The 13,389-nt window shown below is 38.3% G+C and overlaps 1 protein-coding gene across 6 annotated transcripts in view; it reads left to right on the forward strand.

Moving 5' to 3' along the window:
* Positions 1-13,389, forward strand: part of NUMB (NUMB endocytic adaptor protein) — a 92,726-nt gene that overhangs the window by 45,903 nt on the left and 33,434 nt on the right. For all 6 annotated transcript variants that reach the window (XM_082283887.1, XM_082283882.1, XM_082283886.1 and 3 more), the window contains exon 2: positions 12,093-12,236. In XM_082283887.1, the coding sequence (XP_082140013.1) occupies positions 12,111-12,236 (126 nt within the window). In that variant the 5' untranslated portion in view covers positions 12,093-12,110. The remainder of the gene's footprint in view (positions 1-12,092; positions 12,237-13,389) is intronic.

Genomic DNA, 13,389 nt, shown 5'->3' on the forward strand with positions numbered 1-13,389 from the left:
TCCTATGAACATCGTTCTGGTAACTGATTCTACTGCACTTGGGTTTGGGGAATGTTTTTTCACAAAATTACATACATCAGGATATTATGAAGGTAAATGCTTATAAAAGATATTTCTTTAGTTATGTTGCTATATATAATTTTCAAAATCACTGAAATTGTGCTTAGATCTTAAGGCTTTGCAGTAAGTAGGCATGGGAAACATTAGGCACGAAGTGAGGTTTTACGTGCTGGGTTATCGTAAGGAATGCTAGTTGTCTGTATACAAAATGGTACCAGAAAGGTGGAATTGTGTTGGAATTCTCTGTTTAGACACCTCTCATAGGGGCTATGGTGACAGATTACATAAATGTTTTGTGGGTTCTTCTGTGGGTAATGAAACATGTGGTTTGTATTAGCATCTAGAGAAGATGCAAAATATTTTTAAAGGTATTTAACTGGTGAGGGAATTCAGAAAGCATTGCATTCTGTGTGCTTAAAAGAATTTATAGCTTGTATCTGACTTTGTTAAGCTAGCTTCCGATTTGATTACATTTGTGTAAAGCAAATGGATTTGGGAAATAATTCTGTTAGTTCCTTGTAGTGTTTTGTAAAGAGTTATTGTGAGAAAAGCATTATGGAACAACTCAAAGCTTGCACTGGACAGGTGTACAAAAGTAATTCCTACTATACTAAGTAGGATTTGTGTAAAGAAAAAATCACGTTCTTAGAAGTCAACCACAGTTGCTATGCTGGACACCAGAGTGAGTTCCTAAGAACATTCTGCCTATCTTTTACATGAATGTGAACTTTTTCTGTTATGAGGCTTAATGAGGGATGATCAAACGATTTTCTGATATTCTGACAGCCAGAAGAAATTACTGTATCTTTTCTCTCGGCTCATTTTTATTATTAAAACCTGCCATTTTTCACAAAAGCTTGATAGAAAGCTTCACAATTTCACTTTGAGTTATAAATGAATATTAAAAATGCCTTTTGTGTCACTTGCCCTCCTCCTTCTTTGCATTAGCTGCAGTCAAAAGTGTGGTTGATGTAGCGTGAACAAGCTGAAGAAAACCCACAGATAAGAGGGCCTTAATTATATTTAGCTGTGGAGGATGAGAGCGATTGAAGTGTCTTGAACTGCCATGTAACAGCTGCCAGGCTGTGACTGACTGGAGTGCTTGGGCCCAGTGCAGTATTGGTATAACAAGGAGTCATCTGTCACCCTGTGAATGAGACACTTTGTGGCAGTTTAAGCTAATTCTCATTTCGTAATTGAGAGTGACTAGTGCACCCATGGCTTGTTGCCACAATAATTCAAATTTTGTGAGCTATCTGGAATATACAAATTCATTTCATTTAAATGTCTTGAGCTATAGAAACCTCTGCTTCTGTGTGTTTGGGAAAGGGAGATCCTTACCACTGTAGCGAGCCAGCTCGTGGTGGTGCTGGGGCAGTTGGGTGTGAACAACTCTGCTGTGGTGCTGTGACAGCTGCAACGCGGAGGTGTGGCCAGCTGGACTGGCCCTGAAGGGACACCAGCTTGTGAGTTCTGCTGCTTCACAACAAAGGCTCCATAGCACAGTAATTCTCTCTGACACAGTCAGTGTTGGATCCTGGGGAAGAATAGAAGATTAAGACATGAAGGAAGACTTCCCAGCTGGTCAGATTGGACTGGGTGATTTCCTAAATGGAAGGCTGCATCTCCACTATAGGTTCCAATAACCTTTGGAAGTTTTGATCCAATAATTAATCTGTGTGGTTTGGGGGTTTGTTGCTGTTGTTGGTATTTTGTTTGTTTTGTTTTTTTAATTATTATTTAAAATTTTTAAAATTCTTTTTTATTTTTAGTTTTTAAACTTTCCCAGAGCTAGGAATTGTCCTAGTTAATTTTGTATCATGAAGAGAAATACTCTTTTATTGACACCTGGACTGCTGGAGAATTCTGTTGTTTTTCCACAGTTTCTGCAACATAAGAATTGAAAAATCATCATTCCCTTTTCATTTGCTAACATTTTGATACTGTAATTTTTGTAGCCTTCCCCACTAGAAAATTGCTTTTCTGAGGTGAAGACCTTTGATGTATCTAATCTGTCCTTGAGCAGAAGGTGTTAAGTAGTCCTTGCTATCCTCCTTATCCTTGCCACTTTCCTGCACCTTTCAGTTTCATTTCAGTGAGGGTATATTAAGTACAAGAACTATGTGGTATTGAAGCTGAGTGCAGTCTGATCTTATGCTGCGGCATCATACTGGCTTTGCTGTGCTCCTTTCATAATAATTCTTACTACTGTTTGCTTATTTGACAATTAAATTTTTAGAGGACTAAACGTGAGTCCTTTCCTAGACAGTGGTAATAGCTGAATTTGTATTCATTGCTATTAATAATTAAGGTGGCTTTTTACCTTTCTTCCATGTGCTTTTCTCTGCTGTTTTTTTACAGAAGAATTTCTTCTTGTGAGATGATCTTGTCTTTTCAAAATCAGTTTAACCTACTTCAGAACATTTTGCATCACCTGTAAACTGTTGCTGAACTATTTTCTTTTGGGAGCATATATGAATGAATGAATGAAATATTGCTGGCTATGGTGGAGAGCCCTTTTTACCTCCCTGTTTTGTATCTGATCATGTGGATTTACCTGGTTTCTCTGTACCTGAATCCTACTTGCTGACAGACTCAGCAGCACTACTATTCATTCCCACTGAAGACTTCTCATAAAGCTGATACGAATTTATGGTTTGTTGCTCCAAATGTTTTTAGAATGTTGGCTACGAGGACTGCTGGACTGGACCATGCTGTGGGCTGGTGTAGATCAGTGTTGCAGGATCAGTTGTCCAAAATGCAGTGGCTTTCACTTTTGTGAAACACTGTATATGAACCAAGGGTAAAGCTTCACTATGAGTACAAGTATATATTTTTAAATCTTGCTGAAGTATATCCTCCTAGTAATCTAGTTTAGAGTGCAGTTGGTTCCTGAAATGTGTGCTCTGGATCTGTAGCTTACTTCGTCTACTCTTTCTGCTCTCACCCAAGAGCTGGAACCAAAAATACAGTGAGTGTTCATATGTTTCTGAACTCCCAGTCAGTAGGTAGTGATCAGGTCAACAGCACAAAGGTATGATTGACTGATTTATATTCGACCCTATCTGATACTAAGCAGCAGATGTTTGGTCTTGTCTAGTCAACTCTGATTATTTGCTTATAAAATACTTATAGGTCCTACTGAAGTGCAGTGTAAAAACCTAAGATTTGTGATTGATCTACCAGTAAAAGTTGCTTATTTTACTTGTCAAGTTTTTTTTTTTAATTTTGAAAATGCATTTATTTTCATGGGATTTGACATTCATAACTTCAAACTGCAATTTGTGGAATTGAGTGATTAAAAAACATACTTTTTGTCTGTTTCAGCCCTTTCTGTACTTTCTATCTAATTTCATTTTGAAATTCAGCATGTATTTGTAAAGATACCTTTTAAACTGAGATGTTCGTGTTTGAAAACTGTTGAGTTGTTTCATATTTAGCTGCCCTAAATGATGCACTTGGAAATGACATGGCTTAGTTAGTTAAAATTATTCACATGTGTGCAGATGAGCTGCAAAGCAGAATTACTTTGACTGCTTTCCACAAGGCATAGCTAGTGTTTCTTTACTAAACTTTTGCTTATTTTCAGTTGTTATAGATGATATAATCAATGCACTTTGTATCACATAAAGTGTTTAGGAGACCTGCTTTCCACTAGTGGCTGACAGTCTGCAGGGTATTTTTAGAGTGAGCCTACAAAACAAGGGGATTACTGCCTTATATCTCTGCTCTTAAACCTCTTAGCATATTGTGTAGTACCATAGTCAGAGTTTGCAGTTGCTGTGGTGTCTGTTGAATTGGGATATTTGCCTTAGAATAGTTATTGATGGAAAAAATGAGGCTTGCTTTCTTTTATTTGCTGAATTTCACAGGTTTGTGAAAGGCAAATGATTTATCTTACATCTGCTAGAAAGAGCATTGCATATCTTTAGGAATAACTTCTGCCTTGCAATGATCAAACGTGTGTTTTTGTGACAGTTTAGGAGTCTTAATGTTAACTTTGGTGATGCTTCTGTTACATAACATTGTGGAATACTGAGTACTGTATTTAATTGCTGCAGTCTGGGGGTATTTATATTTGAAAAGTGTATTTTACAAAATTCTAAGCTTTAGGACAGGGCCTCTGGTAGCTAAACGTTTTAGCCACGTAATTGTTAACAGTGTGTTGGAGTACAGTTCATTATTTCATTTCCTGATATTTCATAAGCGGTTCGCAATTTTTAACTCTGTCTTGTGCCAGTAAGATGTTGTTGTCATAGCATTGTTTTTTCCCCTTCTTCCATCCTCATCCATGGTGCAAATACAATTGTCAAGTGCTCTGGAAAGAGTTGTGAAGTGCTTACATGATAACCTTAGTTCAGGTATAAGACTGCAAGAAATGTGATGGATTTGAGAGGATGTCTTGTACCGCACATGATAGCAATGCATCACGATTTCTAAGAATGCTGTCAGAGACATTATTGTCACAGCTCTGATCTCTTTGCTCTTACATAAAGAGTTTAAGGTTGTCATTTCTCCTGTATTTTCAAGGTATGATCTAAATATTACTTTCACTGTTGGAAGGTGAGTTTTCTATAGATGGTATGCTTGCTTCAGTAGACTTTTAGTTATGTATCCAATAATTGATCTTCAACAAGGAAAATCTCCTTAATTGGAACTCTAAAAAATAATAATAACAACAACAAAACGTATTTGCTGGCTGAACAAATGAAGAAATGCTTCACCTTTATGCGTATTTTGATGTCTTAGAATGCTTACTTGTAGTATTGTATTATTAGATGTTAATTGAGTAATGAAAGGGTGAATGACTTGGAAAGCCATGTGGTGAATAATGTGGTTAGTCAGCCTGTATTGCGAAACAGGGCTGTTAAGGTTTTAGTGAGCATGCTCATACGGTTACATGCCTTCATTTGCTTCAGTGTGACAGTGCTGGATTTAATTAGATTTTATGGGATCTAAACTTACAAAAAGGCTCAAAGTTCTGCATTCAGAATCTGACACATGGGGTGACCTTTTCTTCCTTAGAAGATAAGGGTACTCTGTGTTCTTGTGCTGGTGAATAATTGCAGAGAAGCTGTTGCAGGGCAATTGCAGCAAGTTTTGGCTAACCTTTACAGTAGGCTTGGAGAGATAGGACATTACATGTTTTTGTACTGTGTAAGTGGGAGAGGAGGGGAGAGTGTTTGCTTAGCAGCAATGCTTAATAAGGATTTTTCAGAGAAGTAAACTCCATCCTGGCAGCTTCATAATAGACAAGGACAGACTATTTACCTTGGAAGGAATCAACTTGCTTTCCTAGCTTGCCTCTTTTTCTATAAATGAAATGTTCTTTGTCATCTTAAGTTTAGGGACTCAAATTGTACATTAGAGAGCAAAAGAGATCTAAAATGTTTTGAACCGCTTTTATTTGTCTTTGTATTGCAGGTCAGCCTGCCAAACCTAAATCTCATCTCAAGAAATTGGCTTGAAACAAGCATATTTCCCTGTTGATATCCTCGTGTCCTGGTTATAGCCAAGATTTACAATAATGTTGAAGTGCCAGCAGTGAACTATATTTTATTGGAAAAAGCAATGTGAATTACTCTTCTAGAATATGGAAGTGTGGGCTATTAACATTTGCTGGTGCAGGCCATTGTGGATTTCATAATAAGGTTCCGGTTTTCATAATATTCAAAAGATAGCTGTTAAACATTAATCTGTGGACAGATGTGACCAGGTTGTACTTGCACAAGAACTCAGTGCTTTCTAAGGATACAGATCTTCACAATATACAGAGGAATGTTTTTGGAGTGTTTTCCTAGTAAGTAGGTTAGGTAAACACATTGTTTTTCAACGAGATTAAGATTATTTGCATTTCCTCTTAAGTCTGAAATATCAGGTAGCTTTGACAGGAAGAATGCATCCTGATTCAGAAAGCTTTGATGTCAAGAAATGTGAGAAAAACGTATTAGAGATGGATGAGGTTTTTGCTCTGGGTTTCAGCCTCTTTTTGGCTTGGCCCTTCAGCAAATTTCACAGGGGAAGAGCACATAGCTAGCAGATGGTTGTGCAGCTGCTTGGCCCTCACCTGTGTGTGGCCAGCAGGCAATACAGGTATGAATGAGACCTTTTTTTTTCTTTTAAATTACTTAATCTGATAATATCAAGTTAATTGAGTTAGTTGTATATGGAGGCTTGTACATTTTAGAATGATTCCACATTGTTCTTAAAAGTGTATTTCCATGCTTTTTGAAGTGCATACTTCAAGGAATTTTGTTCATGTATTAATACTACTCCTGGTGATTCAGGCTTGTAGGAGGACTCTGTACTACAAATCAGGAGGATGGCACCCGGAGTGCATGTGGGTGTATGCAGGGTCGGGGAGAAGGAGGGTGTTCCCTCCTGCCCCTGGGTACTCTCTATTTGTTGCAGGCTGCAGAGAGTACTTTGCCCTTGTTTGACCCATGACTATCTTTTTTCTAAATAGGTAAATAGGAAACAGTATTAAATTCTGAAAGAAAATAGAAAGTAATCCCAAACCTGCTGAATGGTTTTAAAACACTGACTGAAGACTCAATACCCGTTTTAATCCTTCTTCATTGTAAACAGAAACGGTAACAGATAATTGAATGGAGATTAAATAACCTTTGTGAAGGCTAGTGTTCAGGAGAAAGATAAAAAAATGTTTGTGCTGTTTCTTTTTCCTCAGTGTTGAAACTGTAAGTGGTTGCTTAGTGTGAAATATGTAGTACATCCTAGCTTAAAATCTGAGCGCTTGAACTGCAGGTCAGGTACCCAGGTGCCCATATTGTCCTTCTGCCCTGCAGATTCTGTAGTTTGGATTGTCCTGTAGCAGTTTTGCTCTTCAAGATATACCTATGCACAGTGTAAACCAGTTGCTTATCTAAAGGTATGGCTGCATGGGTAAACTCTTGCAAAGCTAAGCTCCAAATTTGCATCATCAGCAGCTTCCTCCTGATCTAACTTCAGTTAATATGAAAGCTTACCCATCTCTCACTGAAGAGTAAATTGCTCGCTTGTGCTCACTGAAGGGTAAAAGTGAACACACTTGTACAGCAGAGCAGCTAACAAGACATGAATTAACATGCTGGTTTATCTTGCAGTAATTTGTTCTGCAGCCATAACCTGATGATGCACAAGGCAGTGAAGCCAAGAGTGCTTCAACATGCACTTTTACCCGTGACAGTGTTGTTTCTGTTTCTGTTGATTCTGACAACTCTGCCCCTGAGCTGTCAGTGGACTGATAGAAGTGTAAATGGTAGTTTTTCTGTTGGTCAGAAGAATAATGGTGCTGAAGCTCTCCTTAAATTGCCTTTGGAGCTCTGTTTCCAAAATATCTAAATTTGCATAAAAATAAATGGCAACATAAATTTTAAAACTCCTTTGTCTTTTTGATACCTTTTGTAGGTAGATGCTTTGGGAAATGGTCTAATGTCTAGTCTCATGTTGTAATCTCTTGAATTACAAAAGTGGTGGAGATTTTCGTGTTGTGTGAGTGGTTTTGTTTTGTTGGGGTTTGTTTTGCTTGGTTCTTTTTCTCCAGTGGTCATGACCATTCAGATGCTCAGCTGTCTGCAGTAAGATAACACCTTGAAATGTACCGGGACCCAAAGTGGCTCTTTTTCCTCATTTCTCTAGAAGGCTCAGTGCTTTCAGCCTTTGTTGGCAGTTTGTCTCTGATGTAGTGTTATGTTTTGTGATTTAATTAGATTTTGAGTTTCCTATCTTGGCTTTTCACCAGGTTTATCTTCATAGTCTCAATTGTCCTCTTTCTCTGGGTCCCAGCTGGATTTGTAAAAGTGAAAAGAAAATAGAGGTTTTGGTGTTTTGGTTTGTCTCTTGGGTGGTTTTAAAATACTTCTAATTACATGACAAAAATAAGTTGCTAAATAAAAAAAAAAATCGAAGTCTGATAACTTTCATCTTACATAATCCCGAAACATAGTATCATACTTTTTACAGTACCAGTGATGCTGTCAGTTTAGTAGAAAATACCCTGATAGCTTCTTGCAGCCTAGGCTGGTGTCTGTTGTGTTGGCAAGCGCACGGGGTTTGCATGGAAATGTGAAGTGCCCTACAAAGAATTCAAGTAGAAAATGCTCACTCATCTCTCTTTAGAGCTTCTGTGCAGAGATTTTGAGTTCAAGACAAAATCAGTAAAATTTTCAGCACTTAATTGTAGCAATTCATGTGCTTCTCTCCTGAATCCTCGAATATGCAGCCCATGTGAATTGTTCTATTTAACACTTTCCCATCAGGTGATGGCTCTAGTTATGTTGTCCTGACATGCATGTTACCAGCAAATTAGGTTTTTATAGGACAGACTGTTTTGCAACCTACTCATACGTCTGACATTTCAGAAAACCCAAGTGTGGCCATTGGAGAGAGCTTGCTGGTTGCCTGACCAGAAATTAATTTTGCTATTTGTCAGCATTTCTATCAGATAGAATAAGCTATTTTTAAACTGTTTGTTGCCAACATGACCTCAAAATTAGAACATGTAGGAAACTGGGTTTGGTTTTTGGTGAAAAGGAAATACTTTGGGCAAAATGCCATTTCAGCTTCTCATACAAAATGTAGTTGAGGAAATCCTATTCTTATCTTTCCTGGGGATTGAGATTCCTGGTTGGAATAAATGTCTGATAAGGCACCAGTCTCATGGGCAACAGTAATGCCTGGGAGGGAGAAGTCCAACAGAATGCTCGCGTAAGCAAATGTTATGATAAAGCAATTAGACTGCTGTTTTTCATAACTGGTACAGTGTTTGTGTGCTGTCCTCAGTCCTTGCTTTGCTATTCACTGAAGTTTTTGAGATTCAGAGTTACCTTGAGATCTTCAAAACTGACACATGAACCTTACTGCATCTAATTGTATCTGCTTAAGAGTCTGTTGCCTCTTTTGGCAGAGTGGAGTGTCTATGCCCATTTGTCTCTCACTGGAGTGCAAGGTCGGGCAGCTGGGCTGTAAGTCGTGTGCTGACCAGATTCCTGTGCTTTTCATTGAAGCAGCTGGAGCAGTGGTTTTGCTCATCGTGCTGTGGCGCTGCCAGTCTGCAGCAGGGACAAGAGTGGGTGTCTGTCCTTATGAGCTGAGGTGCCATGCAGAGATTTGCTGCAGTGTGTCTCACCTGCCCAAGGTGATTGAATGGCCTCCCTTGAAATTTTGATTCCTTTAGACTGATGCATAAGGTCCTCTGTCTGCAGTTTGTAAAACAGAATACATAACTGATATTGCTGTAATGCCTCTCTAAGCCTTGACAGAGAATAGAAGCTTTGCAACTCTTCTTAAAACTTTGAGAATTGCCTTTGCACATTCAGAGATTTTAAAATGGCTTATAGCTTGTAAAATAAACCATGTTTATAGAAGAGTGTTGTGGCTTAGCCCCAGGTGGCAGCTAAACCCCATCCAGCCACTTGCTCACTCTTCCCAGTGGGATGGGTGAGAGAATCAGAAGAGCAAAAGTGAGAACTTCATGGGTTGAGATAAAGACATTTTAATACGTAAAACAAAAGCCACATAGTCAAGCAAAGCAAGAAATTAGTTCCCATGGGCAGGCAGGTGTTTGCCCATCCCCAGGAGAGCAGGGCTCCATCACACGCAGTGGTTACTTGGGAGGACAGACACCGTCACTCTGAATGTACCCCCTTCCTTCCTTCCTTCTTCCCCCAGCTTTACATGCTGTGCATGGTGCCACATCCTGTGGGATATGCCTGTGGTCAGTTGGGCTCAGCTCTCCCAGCTGTGTGCCCTCACAACCTCTTGTGCCCCGCAGCCAACTCAATGGTAGGGTGGGGCGAGAAGCAGAAAAGACCTTGACTTAGTTTAAACACTCCTTAGCAACAACTAAACCAATGTGTTATCAACATTTTTTTCAGCCTAAATCCAAAACACAGCACTGCACCAGCTACTGGGAAGAAAATTAGCTCTGTCCCAGCTGAAAGCAAAACAGAGCTGCTTCAGCTTATTGAGTGGAAAGAAATGTGCATGCTTTTTATTTTGCACGTATGTTCTAATCTCTAAATCCGCTCAAGTAAATTCAAGAAAATATTTTATGTTACTAGTTATGACAAGCATTTTGTAGCTATGAAGGACTGAAGTTAACACTTCTTTATAACTAGATAATTGTGATTAAGAATCCTTCAGCAACTTCCCATCCCTGCACTTAGACTGATTGTTATACCTCATGGCTGTTCTAGGTACCTGTTAGGGTCAGTTGCCTATAGCCTTTGCTGTCCATCCCAACCCTTCACTTAATTTGCATTTGGATTTGGGTTGCTCTGAGTGTCACACCTTCCTGTTTTCAAATGCTCATCAAGCAACTTTGAGCACAGTGTTTGCTGTAAAATGGTGTTTGGTGTGGCTGTTTCCTAATGTAGAAATACTTAAGGAATTATCCTATACGCTGAAAGAATGCTTCAGAATGCTGCAAGACCCATGAATAATGGAATTCAAATGCCAGTGAACTTGTGCGTGTGACTGTCGTGCTTATTTGCCCTTAAACAATTAACGTCACCACACTTAAATTTCCCTGTCCTAGTGATGTAGTGGTATTTTCTTTATCCATGGGTATATCTTTGAATTGTTACTTCTCTTAAAATATTTCTTTTAATAGATAATGAAAAGGTGGAAGATTCTAGAGAAATTAGCCAGTATCATGCCCCTAAGATACAGTGGGAACTGACTTGTTCAATTATATGCTGCTTGAGGAAGAAAGTAACAGTTGCTGAAGGAAGTAGTAGGGAATCAGTAACAAAACTCACACCTTTTTGTTATTTTGAATGGCTAAAGTGTGCTATGAGATACAAAACAATTTAGTATTTGTAATTAGTGGTGGGCAGTGATTTTCTATAATGCTTTTAGTTTCTGACTTTTGTGTCCAGCTTTGAAATATCTGCATTTTGACTTTAAATTTCTTAATATCAGATATCACAAACTTGAATGGGTCGATTTTTCTTACTTATGTCAAATAGTTTTGACTGGAAGATACTAGCTCTTTTCAAGGTTCCAACTGCTTCTAAAGCAGCTTTCGTTCAAAGGCCAGCTATTGACTGTATAGTGAATATCTGTATTCTCTAGCTTATGCAATCTAATGGGAAATAAGCATATATAATCCAATTAGATTTTGCCTTGCATTCTGCAGCATTTTTTTTTCAATCAAAATGAGATGTCATGGTTGTAAGAAGGCTTCTTTTTCAGGAAAGATGACCAAATCTTAAGAAGCCTTTCAGTATGTCTTCAATATTCCCCACTTTGTATCCCTTATGATTTTACTTCTCTAGGTGAATATCAAGTATTTTTATTAGTAGTAATTTCTCTAATAGCTTCTTGGCTAATTGTAGTTTGAATCTAGTAAAGGTGAGCGTGTCTAAAGTGTAGATTGGGTTGTAATTAGAAGTTGATACATAAAGGCATAGTGTATACAAAGTTTTGAGTTCTAGGCTTTAGAAGTGTATTTGCAGCACTGTCTTCCCCTTTTGAAGAAGTGCATTTCTCAGTTAAGCATAAGAATTCTGCCAGTAGACTAAGCACGGGCTGGACTGTTGCCCTCAGTCAAAGCGTGAACCTATCTCTTATACTTAATGAACAGTGCAAGCACCTGCTTTTAGGAGCAGTTTTAGAGCTATGAATCCTTGCCTTGTGTGAGTGCCTTGAAAGCTTTTGCTATTGGTGTCCTACTTGGTTGCTTTAGGTGGGTGTTTAAAGTTGGGGAGGCAGGATTTCATGTGCATCACTCTTCAAAGCTTCTCTGTCTGCTATTTTAGGAAACCTTATGCTCCCAGTAATAGTTATTACTGGGTCTGATGCTTCAGTTGCTGTGGAAAGATGTTAAACAAGTAATGTGGATTTGTGTTTTCCATTTTGAAGTGAATATCCATCTTTCTCTGAATCTGTGTCCAAAATATTTTTCTTTCACAGGTCCTTCCATTCATCTTTGAAAAAGCTCAGGATCATTTGTCATGATAGTGGTTGACCCGAAGTGGCTAAATGCGTGTTTGGTCCCTATTAGCAGTATTCTTTTTTTCTTCTTCTAGGACGTGAAAATCTGAGAAATGAACAAATTACGGCAAAGCTTTAGGAGAAAGAAAGATGTCTATGTGCCAGAGGCCAGCAGGCCTCATCAGTGGCAGACTGATGAAGAAGGCGTTCGTACTGGCAAGTGTAGCTTTCCTGTTAAGGTAAGAGTTTCTGCCTTTCTTTTAGATATCCATGAGGTACTCTTGCCATGAATTATTATTTGGGGAGTTTTGGCAAGCATAAGCCAGAGACATGCTTCATTACACACAGACCTATTTTACAGTCAGCTCTCATTGCAAAGGATGTGGCTTTTTTCTTAAAACCAGATGACTCACGTAACAAATGCCTTGGAAAATCAGTCTGAGATATCCTACATTATTATCTAGTTGAACTAAATCATGTAGCTAGGTAGAGGAGTAATACAATATTTGTCTTCATTTTTCTGGAAGGTCAGAAATGATAGGCCTCTTGGATAGGTAAGTGGTGGGCTGTGCTTGGAAAGCAATCCTTCCTCCCTCTTGATAATTGAAAATATTGTCAAGTAACACCTGAGATTTTGACCAGTGCATGAGGTTAGAAGCACTTGCTAACTTCTGGGAATGCCTCTGTGCTGTGATTTTGTGTGTGTATTACAGACTATTAATGCATATGAAACTGAAATTACCTTTTAAAATTCTGATAACTGATTCCAGATTATCAGATATTACAAATAGGTATTTTCTTTTTTGTGTCCAATTCTCCTTCCTCTTTATATAAGAAACAATATTTTAATATTTTAGAATAGTATTTAATATTAATACTTAATAAATACCAGAATAAAAAGAAATATAAAATTTAGGGTGGCTTGTTGCATATGCTCCCCTTTCTTCCTCAGGGTACACTAATAGTAGATCTACAATACATTAGAAGCAGATGACGCTTGGGGAAAGCTAATGAGTTAAATATCTGTGTACAAGGAACACAGTCTATGGTTCTGACACCTAAGGACCTTTCACTAGTTTTTCTCTGTATTGTACTTAAAGTAATTCTGTCTGATAGTTAAACATGTGATGTTGCTAGGTGGAATTCTTTGAACTGTTTCGTATTTTTGTGAAGTTGTGGATTGGTGTAGATATGTGGTAAGTATGAGATAACTTTCACACAAGGTTAATGCCCTGCTTTACCCTACTAGAGTTGCTTATGTGTGCTTTTACATATACTCAAGTATATACAACATTTCTAGTTCATGGCTGCTTGCTTATTTTTGTCTTGTGCTATTTTTCTGCTAAGAGGAAGGAACTGTAATTCAGTACTAAACAGAGATGGTGTTTTGCC

The sequence above is a fragment of the Coloeus monedula genome (genome assembly GCF_965178545.1).
Source record: "Coloeus monedula genome assembly, chromosome: 6".
Taxonomy (NCBI): Eukaryota; Metazoa; Chordata; class Aves; order Passeriformes; family Corvidae; genus Coloeus; species Coloeus monedula.